This window comes from Muntiacus reevesi, chromosome 4 (genome assembly GCF_963930625.1).
Source record: "Muntiacus reevesi chromosome 4, mMunRee1.1, whole genome shotgun sequence".
In the NCBI taxonomy this organism is placed as follows: Eukaryota; Metazoa; Chordata; class Mammalia; order Artiodactyla; family Cervidae; genus Muntiacus; species Muntiacus reevesi.
In genome coordinates, this window is record NC_089252.1 from 25,010,815 (window position 1) to 25,037,283 (window position 26,469).

The 26,469-nt window shown below is 37.3% G+C and overlaps 1 protein-coding gene across 2 annotated transcripts in view; it reads left to right on the top strand.

Moving 5' to 3' along the window:
- LOC136167634 (desmocollin-3) overlaps window positions 1–26,469 on the top strand; it is a 48,398-nt gene that overhangs the window by 9,143 nt on the left and 12,786 nt on the right. For both annotated transcript variants that reach the window (XM_065935137.1, XM_065935138.1), the window contains exons 3-13: window positions 56–255; window positions 1,844–1,963; window positions 5,442–5,597; window positions 6,917–7,061; window positions 10,080–10,246; window positions 13,720–13,854; window positions 14,242–14,427; window positions 20,769–21,028; window positions 21,137–21,279; window positions 22,420–22,644; window positions 25,052–25,276. In XM_065935137.1, the coding sequence (XP_065791209.1) occupies window positions 56–255; window positions 1,844–1,963; window positions 5,442–5,597; window positions 6,917–7,061; window positions 10,080–10,246; window positions 13,720–13,854; window positions 14,242–14,427; window positions 20,769–21,028; window positions 21,137–21,279; window positions 22,420–22,644; window positions 25,052–25,276 (1,962 nt within the window). The remainder of the gene's footprint in view (window positions 1–55; window positions 256–1,843; window positions 1,964–5,441; window positions 5,598–6,916; window positions 7,062–10,079; window positions 10,247–13,719; window positions 13,855–14,241; window positions 14,428–20,768; window positions 21,029–21,136; window positions 21,280–22,419; window positions 22,645–25,051; window positions 25,277–26,469) is intronic.

A 26,469-nucleotide genomic window follows, 5' to 3' on the forward strand; every position in this document is an offset into this window, starting at 1 on the left:
CCCCCTTTTCTGCATGTGTTTCATACTTTACAATTTGAAAATTCTTAACTTGCAGTTAATTTGAAAGAGTGCCTCAGGTCTGTAGACCACATCCAGTCCAGTGATACTGATTTCAGAATTCTAGAAGATGGGTCAGTATACACAGCCCACGCCGTTGTATTGTCAGATGAGAAGAGATCTTTCACCATACAGCTCTCTGACACAAAGAAACAGACACAGAAAGAGATTCTTGTGCTCCTGGAATATCAGAAGAAGGTACTCAAAGTCCATTGATATTTTCAGGCGTGTTTTTCTTCTCATTTAAATGCTCTCATTAAAAATTGCAAAGAAGACAAAGGATAAATAAGATTTATTTTCCTCTTCTTTTCTTCCCCTGTTTGCTTTTCTTTCCTCCTGCTTGCCTTTTCTCTCTCTTCTTCTCTTCTTGACATTGGTTAGAGTGCTCAGGGCTGGTGCACTGGGAAGACCCAGAGGGATGGGATGGAGAGGGAGGTGGGAGGGGGGATCGGGATGGGGAACACATGTAAATCCATGGCTGATTCATGTCAATGTATGGCAAAAACCACTACAATATTGTAAAGTAATTAGCCTCCAACTAATAAAAATAAATGGGAAAAAAAATTTAAAGACATTGGTTAGACATTGACTTTGGATCTGGCTGTATTAAATCTAATGGCACCTCTCTGTGAAGGCTTCTTTCACCTCCAAAGTCTACTTGCTTTTACCTGCCTGTGTCAGTTTGGTAATCCTCTATTGTTGCATTGGTAATTTTTTATTAGTGCAAACAACCTATCCAAGGTTACTTAAGGGCATGAGTCAATTCCTTTTGTTACCTCTGTTACTGCTCAGTTACCCCTGACCGAGTCAATAGGTGCATGTTAAATTAAGAGTAAGTGCAGTAGTTCCCAGTGAACAAGGAGTTGATTTCAAGTGCCATCGTCATTCTGATGTTAAAATAGGATAGAAATCCTGTAGTATGTATGTGTCTGAATGGTATCAGCCATCACCCAGTGATTAGTCACTATAGTTCTGGATTCTACATCAAGAGGAAGGCCATAGTGAATTACAACTAATCAGTGTGAAGTGTATTATATTAATAAAAAAGTCATTTAAGTTATTAAATGCCTGCTTAGCACTTTAATAATTGCCTAATGTATTATTAATTAATTCTCAGGAAATACCGCATCATCCTTACTATACCATGAAATGAAATGGAAATCACTAAAAACTCCAATAGAACTTTCAACAATGATGGAAATGTTCTGTAATCTGCACTGTGTGATATGGTCACCCAGCATTAATTAATTAATGACTACTGACAATTATCATGTGACTAGTGCAACTGAAGGATGGAATATATATTTTACTCAATTCTAATTAACTTAAAATGGTCACACGTGGCTTGTAGCTTCCATATTGGACAGTGCAGTTAGTGTTCAGGCAGTGAAGAAAATGTATGATCTCACTCTGGTTCACCTGAGAGTATGAGGTTTTAGCAGAAAGAACAAGTAAGAGCTGTCTATAGATTGTTAGAAAGAGGATGCATTCTCTGTTTCATTTTGGGACAGAACAGAAAGAACTGAAAGTACAGTGATGATTTTCCTAATTTGAAAGTTTGGTCAGGATTAATATAGAAATGTATGCAAAGTGAAATTCTTTGGTTCATGAAAACTTTCAAGTCTGGTTACGTTACATTTTTTTAACCTAATTCAGAGAAGACTGTATTATCTAATCTTTAGGTTCAGCATGGACATTTTGGAGACTGGTCCATCTACTGTTTTACAATGAAGTAGGCTGTGATGCTTTTTGTTTAAAATTGTTAATTGTCTTTCTCTCGATTCAGGTATTGAGGAAAAGACACACTAAAGAAATTGTTCTCAGGCGTTCCAAAAGGAGATGGGCGCCTATTCCCTGCTCAATGCAGGAGAATTCCCTGGGACCTTTCCCCTTGTTCCTTCAACAGGTAGGTTTTCCATTCCTTCTGACTGGGATTGCTTTGGCTCCAAGAGTCTGTTTTGTTCAGGTTTTAATAACTCTTGAAATGCTTAAAAATCAACAGATTTGAAGATATTCATGAAGAGTAAAATCACTAAAAAGCTAATAATAAGAAAAACTAGAAAATCACTAAAAATTGATAATTATAATATGATAAAGACCCTATAGCCATTAAATGATCTTTATTAGTTTATTCTTTCATTTAGTAGCTGGCTATTGAGCACGTACTCTGTCCTGTGGAAGACACTGCTCTAAGTACTGAAGCTAGAAATACGTTTAGTCATTTGGGCTTCTTAGGTATTGCTAGTGGTAAAGAAACTGCCTGCCAGTGCAGGAGAGTTAAGAGATGTGGGTTTGATCCTTGGGTTGGGAAGATCTCCTGGAGAAGGGCATGGCAACCCATTCCAGTATTCTTGCCTGGAGAGTCCCATGGACAGAGGAGCCTGGTGGGCTATAGTCCATAGGGTCGCACAGAGTTGGACATGACTGAAGTGACCTAGCATGGCATGGCCTTTGCTCTCATGACCTTTCCTGGTGGCTCAGGCAGTAAAGAATCTGTCTGCAATGTAGGAGACGTGGGTTTGATCCATGGGTCAGGGAGATGAATTGGAGAATGGAATGGCTACCTACTCCAGTATCCTTGCCTGGAGAATCCCATGGACAGAGGAACTTGGAGGGCTACAGTTCATGGGGTTGCAAAGAGTTGTATATGACCAAGTGACTAACACTTGCTCTCATGTAGTATATTAGTCTAGTGGGGAAGATAGAAGTGGGCAGATGATTGTAACATTGAGTGATGAGTGCTGAGATGGGAATGGATTGGGGTGATCTGAGAATTCATGAGGTGCGCACCATGTCCTGAGATGACATGTGGTAAAAAACAAAAAAAGACTTAGAAGGGAAGCAACTAAGCTCAGTGCTGAAAGATGGGAGAGTGTCATGCAGGTAAATTCTTGCAGAAGAAAGAGGGACAGAGGTGAAAGCAAGCATGGTTCCTCATATGAGCTCTCAAGACCTTAGTCTTCCTGTGTATGATGGGAGTGGACCAGGGAGATGGGGCAGAAAGGCAGGTAGGGTCCAACCGGAATGGGCCATGTGTGCTCTGCTGGGTAGTTTAACTTTTCCCTAAAAACAAGTCTTTTTAAAGCAGGTTCAGATTTACTTTACATACATGAAAATAAATAATAAATATGCAATGAAAATAATGACTGAGGCAGAGCTATGGCATGGAGCTTACCTTTTTCCTTTAAATTTCTACTACTCTGGTCAATGTTGAATGCTAATGGTGCCACCTGTGTCCTACTTATTTACGTTTTTAACTATGCTTCCGGTGTCTTTCCTGCTTGTAGAAAACTCTGTCCACTGCTATCCCTTTGTTTCTTCTTTTAGGTAATTGTACTTTAAGCACTGATGAGGCCTATTAAGAAATTGATTTCTGATTACCAAAGTTATACTGATCAGAGGTAATCATGGCTTCAGTACTGTTAAACCAGTCACCACCTCTCAGCCCTCATTTCCTTGATGTGTTTGTCCATTTGACTTAGCTGACCTCTCCCTTTCCTCATTCAGGACAACATTCACCCAGTTTTCCATTTACTTTGCTGGCCACTTCCTCTTAGTATATCTTGCTGGTTCATCCTCACTCCCACTTCCCCCTATCCCACACCAGCCCAATCCCTCAGTCTTAAACTTTGGAGATCTCACCTATGAACCTTGTCTCATGTTTATTTATATTCATGTTCTCAGTGATCTCATTGCTTTAAGCTTCTCATTGCTCTAGCTTCATTGCTTTAAGTACTTTTTATACACTGGAAACTTAAAACGTCGTATCTCCAGCCCAAAATGCCTAATTAAGATTTCCACCTGGATGTTAAGTAGACATGTCAAACTTCACATATAAAAATCAAACATTTGGATTTTCTTATAAAAAATGTCCTCCCATCTCAATTAATGGCAGCTCCATCCTTTCAGTTGTTACCACAGTAGAGTCTGTTTGGTACGGTTTTATTGTGGAGAGCATACTTCTCTTTAAGGAACTAATACATAGGAATTTACTGCATTCATGCCAAGTCGCTTCAGTTGTGTCCGACTCTGTGTGACCTAATGGACTATAGCCTGTCAGGATCCTCTGTCCATGGGATTCTCCAGGCAAGAATACTGGAGTGGGTTGCCATTTCCTTCTCCAAATGAAATAGATTTTGAGCCCCAATTTACCATATCCAACCATTCTTCGCAATTAAAAATCTAACTATTAAATTTATTACTTAATTATTATTCATTTATTATTTAATTCCTTTATTATTATAGGATAATAATGTGAAGACTCCAGTCTTCACATCACACAGCCAATCCATTTCCAAAACCTACCGGCTGTATCTTCAAATTCTATCCAGAATCTAGCTGCTTTTCACAACTGCTGCTGCTGCCATGCTAGCAATTCTCTCTCCTGAATTCTTAGAGTAACTTTTTGTTTTAGAAGTAACTTTTAAATGGCCTTCCTCTTTCTTCTCTTTCTTCTCACCCAAGTCTAATCTTAACAGAAGAGCAAGAATTAGCTTTCTAAAATATAAATTGGATATTGTTCAGTCGCTCAGTCGTGTCCAACTGACTCTGTGAGATGCTGTGGACTATCACCCTCCAGGCTCCTCTGTCCATGAGATTTCCCAGGCAAGAATACTGGAGTGGGTTCCTGTTTTCTTCTCCAGGGAATCTTCCTGACCCAGGGGTGGAACTTGCATCTCCTGCATTGGCAGGGGGTTTCTTTACCACTGAGCCACCAGAACTCCATAAATTGAATATTACTTTTATCTAAATTCTCCAATGGCTCTCAGTCTGACTCCAAGAAAAAGCCAACATCCTTGGACTCTCTTAAATGCCATGGCCCTGTTACCGCATTCATCTTCATCTATGACTTTCTTTTCCCTTAATCCTCTTTACTTCAATCACAATGCCCTCCTTGAACACTCCAGACATAACCCTGGCCTGATCACTTTGCATTTCCTGTTTCCTCTGCCAGGAAGAGTCTTCTCTGTTTATTGTCATTCTTTTCAGTTTTGTTAATTCATCTGCCTAAGAAACATTCCAATTGACATTCCTTTCATCAGGATATGAGAATCCCTGTTTGCCTCATCCCTGCCTACAATGGGTAGTATTGTTTTTTTTCTACTTTTGCCAAATCACTAGATAGGAAACTATGCCTTTTTGTTTTCAATTAGGTTTTCTTTGGTTACTATTTATGTTGAACATTGTCGTCATTAAATTTGGGAGCTTTTAAAAAATCTTTTGTCAAATTATCATAGTTTGTTACCACTTTGCATGTTGATGAAGTGACAAAGGTGATTTTTCTTAAAATAATCTTTTTAAAATAAAAAATGTAAACATATAAGTTGTATTTAGAAAAACAGCATTTTAATGAAAATTTTTTTACATACGCTTTTTCCTTTTAGGTTCAATCTGATGCTGCACAGAACTATACCATCTTCTACTCCATAAGTGGGCGTGGAGTTGACAAAGAGCCTTTAAATTTGTTTTTCATAGAAAGAGACACTGGAAATCTGTATTGTACCCGGCCTGTGGATCGTGAAGAATATGATGTTTTTGATGTAGGAGCTTTACTGATACACATGACTTTTAAGTGATTAAACTATGTTTCTTCTGTTACTCCATCTACTCTTTCCTGTCTTCTGCACTCTCTTTTTAGAGGGCATCTTAAAGACAAAGGAAATAGATTGTATAATATTTTGGAATGCTTGGTCTGCTCTTTATCTCAACTTCTGTTAGGTAAGCCTAAAATGAAGCCAAGAAATTTAATTGCATTTGGATGTAATTTCCAGCAAATTTCCAGAAGTTAGTTTTGCTTCTGAGGTTTTCCTTATCTCTCTGGTCATGGTCCTTTCTCCTCTCTCTAGGACATGGCCACAGTTGATTGGAAGAGTCTTCTTCCAATGTCCCTCTTTTGCTCCTTTTTTTTTTTTTTCCTTTCTTGGTCTTTCTTCAGCATGTATGATTATCTGATGATATCTGAGAAATACATAATGTAGCAAAAGTGGGAGACCACGCCCAAATAAGGCACAATAAGTCAGTATACTGATAAGGATGCGCTTATATCAATGGGGAATAAGTCACTTAATTTTCAGTGTAATAATTCAGACAATTTTCAGCATGATATGATAAATGCTCTGGGGTTATGTAATTATTCCTGTGGTTCAGGGGAGCTGATTCTCCATAGAAAAGAGGGCTTCTCTTCCTAAAAGAAAAAGGAAGAGATGCTGGGTAAGTAAAACACAACTGATGGTCCCCACGGGACACTTTGCTTTTGGTTGGAAATTTTTCAATTCAGTGTTGTAATCACACGCTGAAGAGAAATATATTCTATTTGACTTTACACTGCTTTTGGTTAACCAGGAACGCAGAAGTAAATTAGAGGTTTTGTGAGAAAATCTCTTAGAAATATGTGATCTATGAGGTAAAATAATAAAGGGGCTTAGTAGTGACAAAATTTGGTAATCTTTGCTTTATTTAGATTATGTAGTTGGGATTTTTCCCACTGCAGTGAAGTGGCTTGTTTCTCCGTATATGATTTTATGATTATGGAGAGAATAAGGACTATAATCCACCCTGCTACATTCACATTTAATTCCTTAGTCTAATGGCCTGAGTATTCTCTGACACGCTGTATTCTGACCTAGGTTTTATTTGAAGTGTAGCCACTTCTACCAAACACGGAATACTTTGAACTATATTATTAATAGTTAAAGTCTTTCTACCTTCAATGCTTTGATAACTAAAGAAGTATTGAATAGAAATTTTTGGAATGATTTATTACTGAAAAGATTTCCAGAGAAGGTAGTGGATAAAGCATAGTATTCTTGCTGGAATCTTTCCAAATGGACTGTTGAGTTTGTTTTCCACTGTTTTATAGCTGATTGCTTATGCATCAACTGCAGACGGATATTCAGCAGACTTTCCTCTTCCACTGCCCATCAGGGTGGAGGATGAAAATGACAATCATCCTATTTTCACAGAAGCAATTTATAATTTTGAAGTTCCAGAAAGCAGTAGAATTGGTAAGATGACATTGAAGAGCACAATATGCTCTATTAAATGTTTATATACATCATTTGAGAGATTGAGTTTTTACTCAATGCCAGATCATTGGGCTCATATCTACTTAGTTGGGTACATAAAATCCCATCAGATTCAATCAATGTGTAATTTACAAGGTATTATAGGAGTTTGACATTATAGGCTTCCTAGGTGGCTCAGTGGTAACGAATTCACCTGCCAAGCAGAAGATATGAATTCGATCCCTGGGTCAGGAAGATGCCCTAGAGAAGGAAATGGCACCCCATTCCAAGATTCTTGCCAGGAAATTCTCATTGACAGAGAGCCATGGGATTGCAAAAGAGTCGGAAATGACTTAGGGACTAAACAACAACAACAACATAGGAGTTTGTGGGGTTGCTGGTATACCAATGAATTATAAAGGCAGATAACAGTTATTCAAGCTTTGTACCATATTTTGCTTTTATACTTTATTTCATTTTATTATTATGTGGGTTTATAATTATCCCCAGCTCCAAAGGAAGATATGCAGTGTAGACTATAATAAAACTAAAATCAGTATAGATATTTTTATTAGGTTTTATGTAGGAAGGTGTTGAATGACATCCACTGAGTATACAATTTTTTAACCTCTTATTTATCTCTTCTCTTTAAAGTACCATTTTACTACTCCCAATTTAGAGTGAATACTGAAATAACTTTAAAGAAACTTGCATTACATGTTCTCCATCCTAAACACTTGCTCTCACTTGAGGAAAAACCATAGTGTTTCACTTTAGTTGGCCCTTAAATGTGGCATTCTTGATGTCTTCTAGACTTGAAATATGGAAAATTGTTGTTTGTGTATTTGTTGTTGCTTGGTTGTGTTTGATTCTGCAATTCTTTGGACTGTAGCCTGCAAGGTTCCTCTGTTCATGGGGTTCCTCAGGCAAAAATACTGGAATGGGTTGCCATTTCCTCCTCCTGGGGATCTTCCCGACTCAGGGATTGAACCCACATCTCCTGTGTCTCCTGCATTGCAGGCAGATTCCTTTTTGCTGAGCCAGCAGAGAATTACCTCTTGCAATAAAGTTGAAAGGAAGTGAGCTGAACCATAAAGGATGACTTTGCTAACTTGCTTATTAAAGTTTCTACTATAGTTATTTACATCTTCACTGGCTTCTTATAGCTGCTCTTTCTTTTTATATTTTGCTTTGATAATTTGGTGTTATAGATGTTAACCTCCTTAGTACTCACATGGTACAATTAAAAAAATAAAAATAGTTGGTTTGGAGTTTAGGAAGCCTAGTTTTTGAATCAGGGTCAGTTATTGTTTCACTGTGAGAACTCATTGAAGTTCCTTTGAGTTTTCTGATCTATAAAGTGAGTTTAATTATGTTAGATGACTTAAAATGTTTTTAACCTCGTAAGTCTATGATTTTGTTACATTTTTCTATTTTCAAAGAGGGATGATTGGTTTTAGATTCTTCCTTGGACATTCTCTCTCTTTGATAGTAACAGAGAAAAATCAAGGACAAACACTTTGATGCCCAGATTAACCCAGGATGCTTTAAGTATCTCACACCAGTAGGTTCAGACTTGTTAAAACTGTGATAGTCTGAAGGTGTTCCTTGAATTTAGCTCACATACAGTTGCTTTGGGCAAAGGATGCTCCATAATAGTGAAGTATAGCACTTGTGGAAAAGAATTTCCAAGTCAAGATTTTAGGATGATTTTATATAATAAGTAAAAGTGTTCTATATCCAGAGAATTAAAATAGTGTTTATGTCTTCCTGTCAGTGAAATTGCAGAAAGAAAATGTATGTTTTATAAAGCTTATAAATAGTTTTCTATGAGGAGATAATTTATTTTCTTATAATAAGATTATTACTTCATGTCTTCATATTGATCCACTGCAAAAATCTTTTTGTTAGTTATAAGTATGTATTTGAACCTTCTCTACAAATTTATATCTATATGTATATACATACTGGAGAAGGAAATGTCAACCCACTTCAGTATTCTTGCCTGGAGAATTCCATGAACAGAGGAGCCTGGCAGGCTACATATAAATGTATACACATATGTATATTTAAGCACACATACATACACATATATAAGGTTTAAAAATATAATGAAAAAATTATTTAAAATTAATACTTCCTTGCACTAATACTTTTACTTGGCTTTTATTTCCTCAAATATAAAGTTTCAATGAATATATGTATATGTGTATATGATTGTATGTGTCTATATATTTTTCCTCAGGCCAGCCTCACATACAGGGCTATAGGCAGAGTGGATCTATGCATTATAATTTCATGGAAACACTCTTCTTACATTTTAAAATGCCACATGTATGTCCTCTTTGATACCTGAAATCCTTTACCAGAGCAATATTCTTACATTCCATACTGATGAAAAATACAGGTAGCTCCAACTGAAGCAACAGTTGACTTAAATTCTCCCTGAATGGTAAATAACATGAAATAAGATTAAGTAGGGCTGGCAGCAGTGGGATTTGGATACTAATCTGGTGAAAGAATGAGTCAAAGTCAAGAATTAGCAAAAAAAAAAATCATAGAAAGGAGAGACTGAGATGTGAAATGTCAGCATGATCATCTATCCAATTATATTCCAGGTCAGCCTTGAATAATTATTAATCAAAACTTTGATTTTGAAAAACCTGATATACTTTAGAGATATGGTTTATCTCTCCATATTTCAATATGTGGGAATATGTGTTGAAATTATTATTCTTGGATGCTATTTATATGTATTTTTAGTAAATTTACTTTCAAATAGTTTATAGACAAAGTAAATCTTGATTCTCAGCATTAAAGTATTTCATTTTATAAATTTGAAGTCATCTTCACCAGTAATATGTGAAGATGGAATATTGCTGAAAAGAAATACAACTTAAATGAGTTTTCCACCATTAATGTTAAATTTTGAGAAGTGTAGATATGCCTAAACATATTTTGCAGTTCTGGAAAGTAAAGACTCCTTTTTTTTTTTAAAAAAAAAACCCAAACATGTAGGTACTACAGTGGGAGTGGTTTGTGCCACGGACAGAGATGAACCAGACACGATGCACACACGCCTGAAGTACAGCATTTTGGAGCAGACACCAAGATCACCTGGGCTGTTTTCTGTGCATCCCAGCACAGGTGTGATCACCACAGTCTCTCATTATTTGGACAGAGAGGTAACTTCCACAATCTACAGATTTATTATTTTACTGAGGGTTGAACCCACCACCTCCAATTTACTATAATTTGCTATCCTATGGATTAGTCATGTGTGCATGCTCAGTTGTGTCTGACTCTTTGTGACCCCATGGACTGTAGCCCACCAGGCTCCTCAGTCCGTGGGATTTTCTAGGCAAGAATACTGGAGTGGGTTGCCATTTCCTACTCCAGGGGGTCTTCCCAACCCAGGGATCAAACCTACATTCCCTGTGTCTCCTGTATTGGCAGGTGGATTCTTTACCACTGAGCCACCTGAGAAGCTGGTGGATTAAGAGTTTCTCATTTTATTTTACTTAGGCATATGACAATAAGAATTTTTGGCTATGTTATTAAGACTTGTTATAATATGATTTCTATTTCCTTATATAAGAGAAACCATGAGAGATAGAAGTAAAAATCAATTGGTATTCAGAAAGGGTGAGAAAAAAGATATTACTTGTGAAAGTTGATATTATTGAATATTATTTTAGTTCTTGTGTATGACTAGTTGGTTCTAGCTCAGTGTTCCAGCTCAGTTCTCATGTAGGACAATTGGTTTTGCTTATTCCATGAGTATAGATTATACCCTGATCCCTATCCTGTTATTATAGATATATACTTGGAGAAGGAAATGGCAACCCACTCCATTGTTCTTCCTGAACAGAGTAGCCTGGCAAGCTATAGTCCGTGGGGTTGCAAAGAGTCAGACACGACTTAATGACTAAACAACAACAGAAAAAAAACAACTTTTAATCAGGAAAGGATTAGTTAAGATAAAGTAGGTGGATTGTTAAAAATTTGCAGCACTATTTGGATGATATTAGCATACTGTTATGTGTATAGCATTTGATGCTCAAATTCTTTATGCATAATTTTAATTCATCTTGATAATTTCCTTGTTGGATTAGATAGGGATTAAATCCACACTATGGAGGAGAAAGGTGACAGTCAGAAGGATTGATTGACTTGCCCTGGTCAAATTACTGCACTGTATTTTCTGATCTTTCATTGTAGCTCTTATAGATTTCATCAGCCCATATTTAATCCAGAGTCTTACATTATTGACTGAAGCAGATCAATCAGTTTCACATGTAAAAAGTAGCTTTATTAGAACACTTCAGTGGTGCCTACTAAAACTAGAATAACATAAATGGAAGGATCGATATGACTGGGAGAGATATTAAAGAAGAAATCAATGGTATTTGACCCCAGAGCAAAAGGGAGGGATGGTGAGAACCTATCAAAAAGAATAAACAAAATACAAAGGTTTTATTTATTATTACTTTATTTTTGTGGGATCGTGGCATTCTATGTGATAAAACACACAGTGGTCATAACAAATGGGAAAGTTTGAAGGGAATTATATAAATATATTTCTGTATCTGTGTGATGTGGTAATCAAGTGAAAACAAGGATTTTTCCTAATTTTTCAATATTGACAAATGAGACTTAGAGAAATTAAATAAATTAGGGTTACACAGCTTGTAAGATACAGATTTGGGATCAAACCCCAGATTTGCTCAGTTGATAAAAAAAGTCGAATGGAATTTTGTGGGTAACAACCATGAAATGTGTTGTAGGGGACAATGCAGGAAGTAAAGAAATGAAAAAGGGAGATGAAGAGACTTCATTTAGAGGAGGATCTCAGAGAGTGCCAGAGCCTTTGGGAGGAATATTTTGGGATGGGAATGTTAGTTTCCACTGTAAAAGAAGGATGAATAAAATGAAGACCAAGGAAGGCATAGAGGGAAATAGAAAGTGATGAAAAATAAAAGGATAAAAGGAGTGGCTAAAGAAGAGTAAAATGAAGAGAAGGCAACAGAGGTGATTATGCCACAAACCAGTGAGTCCATTTCAGCATCAGCATACTATCTGAAAACTCCACTCTCAAAGGTCAACTACGATCACCTAACTGCCTAATCCAGTGGTTAATTATTAAAGCTCTATTGCTGGCAATTATGAAAACTCTCTCTTCTCTTGGATTTCTGGTTCTCCTCCTGCTTCCCTAATCTTTTGTTTTGAGCATCTGTCCTTTGCTTAGTCTTCTTACTTCTAAGCATGAAATTCTAGTGTTCCTTACATCCTCTGCTTTTCTCATCCTTTATTCTCTCCCCTGATAACTCAGTTGGTAAAGAATCTGCCTGCAATGTAGGAGACCCTGGTTCAATTCCTAGGGCGGGAAGATCCTCTGGAGAAGAGAAAGGTTACCCACTTCAGTATTCTTGGGCTTCCCTTGTGGCTCAGCTGGTAAAGAATCCACCTGCAATGTGGGAGACCTGGGTTTGACCCCTGGGTTGGGAAGATCCCCTGGAGAAGGGAAAGGCTACCCACTCCAGTATTCTGGCCTGGAGAATTCCACAGACTGTACAGCCCATGGGGTTGCAATGAGTCTGACACAACCGAGCGATTTTCACTCACTTTCTCCCTGGAAATTTGATTCTTGCCATAATTTCAACCACTGTCCAGCTACTGCTGACCCCTAGATTGGTATTTCGGTCCTTGAGCTGCCCTTAAGTATAGGTCTGTCTATTCAGCTGTCTTCTGAACCTTTCTCCTTAGATTTCCCGTGTGTGTGTGTGTGTGTGTGCTCAGTCATGTCAGACTCTTTGTGATCCTTTGGACTGTTGCACACCAGACTCCTCTGTCTATGGGATTCTCCAGGCAAGAATACTGGAGTGGGTTGCCATTTCCTCTAGGGGATCTTCCAGACCCAGGGATCAAAACTGCATCTTCCGAGTCTCTTGCATTACAGGCAATACGCCTGTATTTTTTACCACTGAGTCATCAGGGAAGCCACTCTGCTTCCACTAGATTTACCACAGGAATATAGAATTCAGTATACACCAGGGAAAACTCATTTTTTTTCACTCCTCCTTGCAAGCCTTGCCAGTACTTTCCTCCTCAAGGAACCACTGTCTTCCTGTATTGGTTGGTGATAACTCTCTGTCTGCCCATCTATCTAAATAGGACCCCCGAGCAGCATCCTCAACCCCTCTTTCTTTTGTAACTATTCATACAATCTATTCTCAAGTCAAACTGCATTTTGACTTATAAATAACTTTCCTATCACCCTTGCTTTTTGTCCTCATTGCTAATGCCCCAGCTTTGCAGGAGGCTTCAACAGGTTCCTTTGAATCCCAGCTCAGTTCACTCCCAATTATGCTCAACCTTCTTTAAAAACATTCTTTCTAAAACTCAAATGTTCCTATTTTGTACTCCCCATATGACTCCCATAAAACCTTCTTCTGTTACCTGCAACTTAAAACATAAGTCTACTTTCTTACTATGGATCTTTGTCATTGAAGCTTTGCCTACTTTCAGCTTTCTTCCTGTCTACCATACTTTTGGGTATATTCAAATAGGGAAATCAAATAAAAGCATGGATATACATTAATAGAAGTGTGTGCCACTGTGGTTTTCAAAACTAATTACATATTTCCTTTGTTTTCAGGTTGTAGACAAATACTTATTGATAATGAAAGTGCAAGATATGGATGGCCAATTTTTTGGATTGATGAGTACCGCAACTTGCATCATAACAGTAAAAGATTCAAATGACAATTTGCCCACTTTCAAACAAAATGCTGTAAGTAGATAATATAAAAATTGATCTCTATTGCTGTTTTTAATTTAATCTGAATTAACAAAGTATTTATCATACTTTGAAGTATCTATGCTTATTTTATCAATAAAATGAAACATATGGCATATAAATCTCTTTTATGTATTCGTATTGGTATTTAGATTATCTTTCTTTTGTTAAAGGCTATAGTATTAGTCTTCATTTCTATCAAAGTTCTTTGTTCATTTAAAAGATAACCCTTAATAAAACAATGCTTTTGTGATTCATGTTTTGAAATAATCTAGGCAAAAGCTTTAAGAACAAGTACTTTTGGAGTGAGAGACATATTTTACTTTCTTTGTAGAAGTTTCCCTTATAAAATAAGGTTTTAATGAGTTCTCTCTGTTTCAGTATGAAGCATCAGTCGAGGAAAACAGAGTCAATGTGGAAATCCTAAGAATACCTATAGAAGATAAGGATTTGATTAACAGTGCCAATTGGAGAGCCAATTTTACTATTTTAAAGGGCAATGAAAATGGACATTTCAAAATCAGTACAGACAAAGCAACTAATGAAGGTGTTTTGTCTGTCATAAAGGTACAGTAAATAATGAGTGATTGATAGTTTGGCGAGTTAAGTTTTTTTTTTTTTTTTTCTTTTATTTTATTTTTTAAAATTTATTTTAATTGGAGGTTAATTACCTTACAATATTGTGGTGGTTTTTGCCATACATTCACATGAATCAGCCATGGGTGCACATGTGTTCCCCATCCTGAACCCCCCTCTCACCTCCCTCCCCATCCCATCCCTCAGGGTCATCCCAGTGCACCAGCCCTGAGCACCAGTCTCATGCATCAAACCTGGACTGGCAATTTATTTCACATATGATAATATACATGTTTCAATGCTATTCTCTCAAATCATCCCACCCTCGCCTTCTCCCACAGAGTCCAAAAGTCTGTTCTTTACATCTGTGTCTCTTTTGCTGTCTCGAATATAGGGTCATTGTTACCATCTTTCTAAATTCCATATATATACATTAATATACTGCATTGGTATTTTTCTTTCTGACTTACTTCGCTCTATATAATAAGCTCCAGTTTCATCCATCTCATTATAGCTGATTCAAATGCATTCTTTTTAATGGCTGAGTAATGTTCCGCTTTGTATATGTACCACAGCTTTCTTATCCATTCGTCTGCTGATGGACATTTAGGTTGCTTCCATGTCTTGGCTATTGTAAACAGTGCTGTGATGAACATTGGGGTACACATGTCTCTTTCAATTCTGGTTTCCTTAGTGTGTATGCCCAGCAGTGGGATTGCTGGGTTGTATAGTAGTTCTATTTCCAGTTTTTTAAGGAATCTCCACACTCTTCTCCATAGTGGCTGTACTAGTTTGCATTCCCACCAACAGTATAAGAGGGTTCCTTTTTCTCCACACCCTCTCCAGCATTTATTGTTTGTAGACTTTTTGATAGCAGCCATTCTGAGTGGCATGAGATGGTACCTCATTGTGGTTTTGATTTGCATTTCTCTGATAATGAGTGATGTTGTGCATCTTTTCATGTGTTGTTAGTCATCTGTATGTCTTCTTTGGAGAAGTGTCTGTTTAGTCCTTTGGCCCATTTTTTGGATTGGGTTGCTTATTTTTCTGGAATTGAGCTGCAGGAGTTGCTTGTGTATTTTTGAGATTAATTCTTTCTCAGTTGCTTCATTTGCTATTATTTTCTCCCATTCTGAAGGCTGTCTTTTCACCTTGTTTATAGTTTCCTTTGTTGTGCAAAAACTTTTAAGTTTAGTTAGGGCCCATTTGTTTATTTTTGCTTTTAATTCCATTACTCTGGGAGGTGGGTCATAGAGGATCCTGCTATGATTTACGTCAGAGAGTGTATTGCCTATGTTTTCCTCTAGCAGTTTTATAGTTTCTGGTCTTACATTTAGATCTTTGATCCATTTTGAGTTTATTTTTGTGTATGGTGCTAGAAAGTGTTCTAGTTTCATTCTTTTACAAGTGGTTGACCAGTTTTTCCAGCACCACTTGTTAAAGAGATTGTCTTTTCTCCACTGTATATTTTTGCCTCCTTTGTCAAAGATAAGGTGTCCATATGTATGTGGTTTTATCTCTGGGCTTTCAGTTTTGTTCCACTGATCTATATTTCTGTCTTTGTGCCAGTACCATACAGTCTTGATGACTGTAGCTTTGTAGTATAACCTGAAGTCAGGCAGGTTGATTCCTCCAGTTCCATTCTTCTTTCTCAAGATTGCTTTGGCTATTCGAAGTTTTTTGTATTTGCATACAAATTGTGAAATTATTTGTTCTAGTTCTGTGAAAAATACCATTGGTAGCTTGATAGGGATTGCATTGAATCTATAGATTGCTTTGAATAGTATGCTCATTTTCATTATATTGATTCTTCTGATCCATGAACATAGTATATTTCTCCATCTATTTGTGTTATCTTTGATTTTTTTCATCAGTGTTTTATAGTTTTCTATATATAGGTCTTCTGTTTCTTTAGGTAGCTTTATTCCTAAGCATTTTATTCTTTTCATTGCAATGGTGAATGGAATTGTTTCTTTAATTTCTCTTTCTATTTTCCCATTGCTAGTGTATAGGAATGCAAGGGATTTCTGTGTGTTAATTTTATATCCTGCAACTTTACTATATTCATTGATTAGCTCTAGTAATTTTCTGGTGGAGTCTTGACCTAGAGTTTTCTATGTAGAGGATCATGTCATCTGCAAACAGTGAGAGCTTTACTTCTTCTTTTTCAGTCTGGATTCCTTTTATTTCTTTTTCTTCTTGATTGCTGTGTCTAAAACTTCTAAAGCTGTTGAATAGTAGTGGTGAGAGTGGGCATCCTTGTCTTGTTCCTGACTTTAGGGGAAATGCTTTCAATTTTTCACCATTGAGGATAATGTTTGCTATGGGTTTATCATATATGGCTTTTATTATGTTGAGGTATGTTCCTTCTATGCCTGCTTTCTGAGGGTTTTTTTAAAAATCATAAATGGATGTTGAATTTTGTCAAAGGTTTTCTCTGCATCTATTGAGGTAATCATATGGTTTTTATCTTTCAATTTGTTAATGTGATATATCACATTGATTGATTTGTGAATATTGAAGAGGCAAGTTAAATTTTAATCAATTAATGGTTTAATCAATTAAATGGTTTCAGATTATACACTTTACAAGTTGTAAGATAATTTAATCTATTTAGTCCAGCAGTTCTGCTTTAATGCTGTCTTTCTTCTATAATTTTGTTGCCAGTTATTAGTCACCTACTTATGCTTGAACATTCTCAATTATTAAGGATCTCCATATCTCCATTGACAGCTTACTTCGTGTCTGGAGAGCTCTGATCCTCAGAAGGTCTTATTTATACTGTCTAAATTATTCTCTCTGTAACACATGTCTTGGACCAGGTTTTATATCTAATGCTTTACAGAACAGGTATAACGTTTTGAAAAGGCTTTTATGTCCTTTGACACTTACCTTGTCTGGGATAAATATTTCCAATTCCGTTACCAACAGTTAAATGATATAATCTAGCAGCTCATACTGTTCTCACTCTTTCTTTTTTGAATATAAGCCTGGGTGTAGTTGGCCTTTTTAAAAGGTGATATTGAGGATGAGATATAGTGTTACCTCAAACAGCACTGAATAAACATATTCTTTGTTCTATATATTGTACTGTTGGTTGCACTACTACATTCTAGGATCCATGTTATTAGGGCAGAAAAGGGTCTTTCGGGAAAGACCTTTTGTTTTGTGTTCGTAACCCAGAACAAGAAAGAAAATTGTCTTGTAGTGCAAAGCACTTACTGTGTGCACTAATGTTAAATGTCATTCTGAGAACTGTACAGAAGAAAAAACTTAGTCTCAGATACATTAAGACACCTACACAAAGTGACACTGCTTGGGTGTTGTAGAGACAGAATCTGAGTCTATGTTTCTTTGACTCCAACTTGTTGTTGTTCATTGGCGAAGTCATGTCTGACTCTTTGTGACACCATGAACTGCATTCCAGGCTTCCCTATGTTTCACTGTCTCCTGGAGTTGACTCAAACTCATGCCCATTGAGTCAGTGATGCCATCCAACCATCTCATCCTCTGTCACCCCCTTCTACTGCTTGGTCATATTTTTCCTAGCTGAATTATAGTTGTTTTAATAATATATTTAATACTAATATTCACTGTTATTTTTTCAACTTTGTGACTTTTTTTCCCTTGGTCATTTTAGCACAGAACATCTTTAGTTCCATCTTCACAACATTATATTTTCTAGGGAGTTGTTAGCATCTTAGTGCAGGTAAGGGATATTATGGAATATTTTTGGACAAATTTTTTCAGTTGATGAAACAAGAAGATACCCTGTGGTTGAGGAGAACTCATAATTCTTCATTAATCATTGTTTCATCTCACCAGATTTCTAATTTTAGAGACTTTAAGCTACTTAGGCAATATCTAGCTTGGGCCTTAAAAATTACATAAAGAAAAAAAAATTACGTAAAGAAACTCTAGGGCTTATAGCAAGTAACTCTAGATCAAACAACTGCACCTCCTCCAGGGCAGCAGCTGTTTTCTAAATTTCTATCCATTTCTCATTGCCAGCAGATGCTCTAACTCTCAGCATGACCATAGCAATGCATGCAATTTGTGAGATAGCGTTCACTAGCAACAAATAAACAGATATCAGTCCTTTTTCTCTCTTGGTGATACATTTTCTGGGCTTTTAATAAGAGAGTCAAAAGAGTTTCACATGCATTTTGCAGATTCTAAGATTCAGAAATTTTTTTGACTTCTTATTGGAATAGTATTAGTATGCTTCCCAGCTGGTGCTAGGGGTAAAGAACCTGCCTGCCAATCCAGGAGATGTAAAAGACAGAGAAGCCTGGTGGACTATGGTCCATAGGGTCGCAAAAAGTTGGACATGACTGAAGCACAGCACATTAGTATCTCAACTTGATAATATTCAAGTGTGGAGATGTGGAGAAAGGTTTAAACCAAAAATTTTGCTCTTCAGTTTTGATTTTGTTTAATGTTTAGCCAGTGATTATTTAATAAGCAGAAAAAGAATCAAAGAAAAATTGTTCTAACATAGAGAACAAACAAACGCAATTGCAAGGGGGAGGAGGAGAGGAGGAAGGATGGACTCGGAGTTTGAGTTTAGTAGATGCAAACTATTACATAGAGAATGGATAAACAACAAGGTCTTACTGTATAAAACAGGGAATAATAGTCAACATTCTGAGATAAACTACTATGGAAAAGAATATAAAAAACCATGTGTATATATAACTGAATCACTTTGCTGTATAGCAGAAATTAATACAACACTATAAATCAGCTATACTTCAATTTAAAAAAAAAGAAATGCTTTATTTTTACAGTACAGTAAAATAGTGTTTTCTAGATTTAGCTTGATTTTCTGTATATAAATCAGTTGTAATGAAAGAATTGGCTCAAAAGATTTCACAGGCTGGCGAATCAATTAAACAGAATTATACAGAACAGAATTTTGGATTCTGTGGGAGAAGGCAAGGGTGGGATGTTTCGAGAGAACAGCATCGAAACATGTATATTATCTAGGGTGAAACAGATCACCAGCCCAGGTTGGATGCATGAGACAAGTGCTCAGACCTGGTGCACTGGGAAGACCCAGAGGGATCGGGTGGAGAGGGAGGTGGGAGGGGGGATCGGGATGGGGAATACATGTAAATCCGTGGCTGATTCATGTCAATGTATGACAAAAACCACTACAATATTGTAAAGTAATTAGCCTCCAACTAATAAAAATAAATGAAAAAAAAATGCAAAAAAAAAAAAATAAATAAAGACATAGATATTAAAAAAAAAACAAAAAAACAGAATTATAGTGGGGTGGTTAGGAATATGGACTCAAACCAGACTACATGACTTCAAACTCTAGTGCAAATGAGTTTCTTTTGGCCGTGGGAAAACCAATTTATCTCCTCTTCTCCATTTTCCTGCTTTGTAAAATGGGGATGATGATAATAATAGTACCAGTTAGCACATATATTTTTCTTGGGTGTGTGCGTACTAAGTTGCTTCAGTTGCATCTGACTGTTTGCCACTCTTTGGAACATAGCCCGCCAGACTCCTCTGTCCTTGTGATTCTCCACGCAAGAATACTAAAGTGGGTTGCCATGCCTTCTTCCAGGGGATCTTTCCAACACAGGGATCAAACTTTTAGTTTAGTTCTTTACTGCTAGCACCACCTCCTGCGCATTTTCACTGTGATAATTTCTTTGGATAAACTACAGGTGATACCAAAGTATAATTCTCAAATTGTCAAAAATAAAATTTTCATGCAAATAGATGATGAACAGGGGTAAAAATCTTACTCAACAAAGAGGGAATTGGCAAAAAGCCAAAGCAGATTTCTAAGAAGAAATGAGAACCTGTGTGGATTTTGTCACAAGAAAAAGCTGAAATAAATATTGCTCAGTTACATACCTTATAGGACAATTCAAACATGCATTTGAAATATGGTTTATATTAGAGATAAAATCACTGCACCATCTCAGTTGCAAGTCAACGTCTAATTTTATAAGAGCCCTTGTCAGTGGAAAATATTAATAGTAAGTTGAACATTGTCCACGAGTCAGATGACCCTTAAGTTCATCTTCTAAACAAGGCCAGAATTCTGTCCTGGTTTTGTATTTTCCCTTAGTAAGAATGAGCTATAGAAATATTTTAGGAATTGGATTCCACACTTTTCAGGCCTCTTTTGCTAAAAGTGTAGTGAAAAATCACCTCTCTCTTTAGTGAAGGATGAAAGTCAATATTGGCTAAATAGGAGCACAGAATTTATGCAGCACTGTTTATGGTGACAAAAGTTCACTTGTTATTTGAAATACCAAATGTATTTTCCACTGATGTTGATATACTTTTCCTTTTTTTTTTGAAAGCCACTGAATTATGAAGAAAACCATCAAATGGTCCTGGAAATTGGAGTGACCAATGAAGCTCCATTTACTAGAGATGTTGCACTCAGGATGACAACCATGAACAGAGCCATGGTCACAGTTCATGTGAAGGATCAGGATGAAGGGCCTGAATGCAGCCCTGAAGTCCAGTATATACGGATTAAAGAAAACTCCGCAGTGGGTTCAAAGATCAATGGCTATAAGGCATATGACCCTGAAACTAAAAGTGCCAGTGGTTTAAGGTACAAAGAAATCTATAACCACATACTTACAATGTATTTGTAATAATTGGGCACTAATATATCAATACATTTTGTAGTGCTAAAATCATTTTTATTTTTTATTAACAGGTACAAAATATTGCATGATCCTAAAGAGTGGATCACCATTAATGAACGTTCAGGCTCAGTGGAGACTTCCAAAATCTTGGACAGGGAGGTTATAACTCCCAGAAATGAGTTGTATAATATTACAATCATGGCACTAGATCAAGGTAAAACATGAGTTTATAACATCTGGGATATTATAGAAGAGTTAGAGAATAAACTGCAGTTATTTTTGAGCAGAATCACTTTTGTGCTCTATGTGTGTGTGTGTGCTGTTTTATCCTACTCTTGGAACCCCATGGACGGTAGCTCACCAGGCTCCTCTGTCCATGGGATTTTCCAGGCAAGAATACTGGAGTGGGTTGCCATTTCCTTCTGCAGGGGATCTTCCTGACCCAGGGATCAAACCCGAGTCTCTTGTGTCTCCTGCACTGGCAAGTGGATTCTTTACCTCTGCACCACCTGAGAAGCCCATATTCTTGTGCTGAAAGTGAAGTCTTAGTCGCTCAGTCATGTCCTACTCTTTGTGACCCCATGGACTGTAGCCTGCTAGGCTCCTCTATTCATGGGATTCTCCAGGCAAGAATACTGGAGGGGGTAGCCATTTCTTTCTCCAGGGGTTCTCTCAACCCAGGTATCAAACCCAGGTCTCTTGCATTGCAAGCAGATTCTTTACCATCGGAGCCACCAAGTATATAGAGTTCTTAGAAATTACTTTAAAGATTGTTTCTATTTATCTTAACCATAAAACAAGGTGAAACTGCTTGGTGACATGAAACGATGCCTTCTTTATCTTTGTATCCCAAAGTTTATGGGCAGTTACATCTGATACTATCAACAGCACAGTAGTCATTTTAGATGCTCTACAGGTTTCATTTATCCATTTACCTTCCTACTTGCCATTTTCTCTAATTATCAGTTTATTTATTAAAAAAAACCCAGAGGCTTCCCTGGTGGCTCAGTAGTCAAAAAAACAATCTGCCTGCCAATGCAGGGGACTGGTCTGGGAAGATCCCACATGTTGTGGGACAACTAAGTCTGTGTGCCACAACTAATGAGCCCATGTACCCCAGAGTCCATGCTCTGCAGCCAGAGAATCCACTGCAATGAGAAGCACTGTAATTAGAGAGTGGCCTTGGCTTGTCACAACTAGAGAAAGCCCATGTGCAAGCAGTGAAGACCCAGCAAGGCCGTAAATAAATAAATAAAATTAAAAAAATTAAAAAACCCACACATATTTAGAATCTAGCTTATTATTTTTTTTTCTTAAAAAACTGTGAACTACACTCAACTTTCTTTCTTCCTAGACGGTAGATCATGTACTGGAACCCTCGCAGTGAGCATTGAAGATGTGAATGATAATCCACCAGAAATACTTCAAGATTATCTAGTCATTTGCAAAACAAACATGGAGTATGTTGACATTTCGGCCATTGATCATGACGATTCCAGCAACGGTGCTCCATTTTACTTCAGCTTGGCAAACACTTCTCCAGAAATCAACAGACTATGGACGATCACCAGAGTTAATGGTATTTTATGAAAAATAATGATTTGTGTGCTCTGAAATAACTGAGGATGGATTTACTGTTTTATTCACATGAAGCATAATGTAAAATGGGTTCTCATGAGCAGATTTTAGAAGGCTAACTTTAATTTTTGCAAATATTTTATGGGGCCTGTGTTATATATTGTATTAATACATAAAATGAAAAAAACTCATAATTTTTATGAAGGCAAAATTTGCATTTACAGCAAAGATAAAAATCCTTGTTAAACTTTGGGGCAACTTATTATTAAAACAAATTGCTTAAAAAAAAAATAAAACAAATTGCTTTTGCTGTGTTTTTGAAGTAACTGCAGTAAGATGAAGAAAAAAACAGAAGATGGGCACCTTAAACTTTAGTGTAAGCAAACTCTGGAAATGAGCTATCTGGGCATGTGGGATAAGCACTCTGTGATGTTCTGGAAGGAAACACAGTAGGCTATGGACAGAGGTCAGCCATTGAAGCCTGTAGTGCAACCTCGTACAATGGTAGTTTCTAGAGGGTGCGGTTTTCTATGTTACAGCCATAGGTCGCTACTGTTTTGTTACTATGCTATGCTCTTTCATGCAATTTGACTGTTGCATATGCTGTTCCTTCTGCCTAGAATACCTCCTTCCCACTTCTTTGTTGTTGTTGTTGATTAGTCACCGAGTCATGTCTGATTCTTTTGTGACCCCATGGACTGCAGCTCGCCAGGATCCTCTGTCCATGGAATTTCCCAAGCAAGAATACTGGTGTGGTTGCCATTTCCTTCTCCAGGGGATCTGTGAAGGATCCCTGAGAAGGAAGGTTTGAATCTGCATCTGCTGCTTTGGCAGGTGGATTCTTTACCACTGAGCCATCAGGGAAGCCCTCCCACTTCTTAGCTTGGTATTAATTCATAATATTTATGAAGAACCTACTATTCACCTATTCTGTCTACATATAATCTTCATGTTGTATTATTATCTGTTTACCTTTCTGCTCTAATACATGACTTCCTCAGAACATTCATAACCCATCTGTGTATTTCCAGCACCTAATCCTGTGCTTAGTAGATACTAACTGCTTACTAAATATTTGTTTAATCAATAATCGATAAATATGCATAAAAGAAGGAAATACCAGGACAATAAGTAAGCATTGCATTGTCAGAGTTTAGAAGGTTTTAGTAGGAATGCTGAGAGCTTGGCAGGAAGAAGGATGGAATCTGGTGGTGAAGGGCCTCTGTACCAGCCAGACTGACTTTTGTATGGCTGGTGACAGCAGGTATGCATTGAGAGTATGCGTGCAAGGCAGTGCTGTATTGGATTTATGTCTTTAAAGAAGTGACAGGGATAACAATTAGGAGGGTAATCTGAAGAGGACAGAGTTGGATGGCAAGGAAAGTCAGAGGCTACTGCACTAATATGAATGAATGAGACATGGATATGGCTCAGCTTGTGGTCTTGAGGGACAAGAGGGATTTGAAAGGTTTTACTTACGGCACAATATAATCCTGCAAAAAGTTCCAAATAACCCTCAGTGGTAATTCACATTCCTCTGGGGAGCTTTGGGTCTGAGGTACAGCCAGAAATCTTTGAAGTTCTTAATAGCTCTAACAGTGCATTTAAGAAACGCTTAAACATTACAGATCACTTCCAAGAGGTACATTGCAGTATTTTGTCATTTCATTTATTACAAACGCCAAAAGATTGTCATTGCCATTGAAAGTGTGTGGAGCTTTTGGTCAGTTGATAATATGGATCATTGAAATAAGGTAACAAGATCATGGGGGAAATATCACAGTTGATAGAAATTTATGTTGTTAGGATATGACTATATCCATGCTGATGTGAGCCTTATACCTAGTCTGGGGGATGTTCATTAGCTTTCTGGTATTGAGATTACTTCCAGAGGGAAGGCGATCTTAATGAAGGGTCTGTTGTGTTTTGAAAAAATTGTGTTATACGCAAAGACAGTGGACAGGTACCAGGAGGTAAATGAATAAGAGAATATGAACGTAGGGCATCTGTTATGTGTACCTATTGGTGTAAAATTTTTATGAGTACCGTAACCTGCTACTTTAGAGAAATGCTTAGAGTGTATGTCAAGAGCCAATCTAGTGTCATTAGCTTATTGATTAGGGAAGAGATAAGGGGATATTAAATATTGCTGAAATGCTACTGGGTCACTGCAGTGCCAAGTTATTTCTTTAAGCCTCTCTTCTAAAAAGTTACAGTGGGTGACATATATAGGGTGATATTAGTGCTTGAAAAGGTTGAAGATCGTCATCTTTTTTTAATCCATTTTCACGTGGCAGGTGGTTCCCCGAGAATGATATCTTTAAAAAATAGAGGTGGTAGAACAGATTTTAAAGGAGGAACCCATGTTCATTAAAAATATAATTCCTAATTCCTTTATTTTCTTTCAGATACAGCTGCCCGTCTTGCATATCAGAAAAATGCCCAATTTCAAGAATATTTCATTCCTGTTGCCGTAAAAGACAGAGCAGGGCTATCTGCAACAAAAACCTTGAGAGTGAACCTCTGTGATTGTACTAACCCAGTTCAATGCCGGGCTGCTGCGCGGAGTGCGGACGTGATACTTGGCAAATGGGCGATCCTTGCCATACTTCTGGGCATAGCACTCCTTTTCTGTAAGTCCCTTTATTTACCCAGTGTTAACATAAAAGATAAATATGAGTGCAAGAAAAGGTCTTTAAAAAGAAATCTTGTCCAACCATTCATCAGACATGAGTCCCCTTTACAAATTCTTTTTGTGTTATTTTCTGAGTTCTGATCGCCTCTTTTCTGTGAGAGGTAGCAAGATCCTGTTTGAGATCAGAGACTTACTATTGGGACAGAACCGTTGAAAATTCCTTAGATCGTGCCATACCCGTCATTGTGTAGCTTTTATTTCTTGGTCCTTGTACTACCCCTTTTAAGGTCAAATCAAACAGTCTGAAAACTTCTGCCACATGCAAGTCCACCAAAAGCCACTTGCATTTTACATCATTTCATTTCAGTTGCAGATCTGTGGGAGATGTTCAAAGCACAGCAGTATTTCTTCTTAGGTGTACCCTGCCAGATTTATTAAATTCTGTTAACATCCTTCTCACCAGTTGTGTAGTTCCCAATGGTGCGATGTTTTTTCTTGTCTCTTCATTTCCATTCAGTCCTTTAGTCTATTTTAGCTGTTGTTCCTTTATTCTGTAATAGGACTAGTGGTTAAGAGTAAGAGTCTGGAACCAGACTGTCTGGTTTTGGACCCCGGCTGTATTATTTTTAAGCCATGTTATGTGAGGCAAGTTCCTTTTTACTGTGCTTCAGTTTCCTTCTCTGTAAAGGGGATGATTGTAGTAGCTTATTTTCTTATTCATTTTTTAAAAATTTTATTTATCTCTTTATTTATGGCTGTGCTGGGTGTTCGTTGCTGCATGCCTGGGGGTTTTCTCTAGTTGCAGTGAGTGGGGGTTCACTGCCCAGGTTTCTCATTGCGTGTATTCTCTTGTTGTGGAGCATGGGCTCTAGGGCATGGGCTTCAGTAATTGTGGCATGTGGGCTCAGTAGTTGCCACTCACGGGCTGTAGAACATGGGTTCAGTAATTGTGGCTCATGGGCTTAGTTGTCCCACAGCATGTGGGATCTTCCTGAACCAGGGTTTGAACCCATGTCTCCTGCATTGGCAGGTGGATTCTTTACCACTGAGCCACCAGGAAAGCCCTATCATAGCTATTTTATGGGGTAACACTGAAGATTCACTGAGTTAATGCACATGAAGAGCTTAAAGCAATGCATGGTACATTTTTAACGTGTTCATTGTTTTTCATCAACTCAACAAAATAAATAT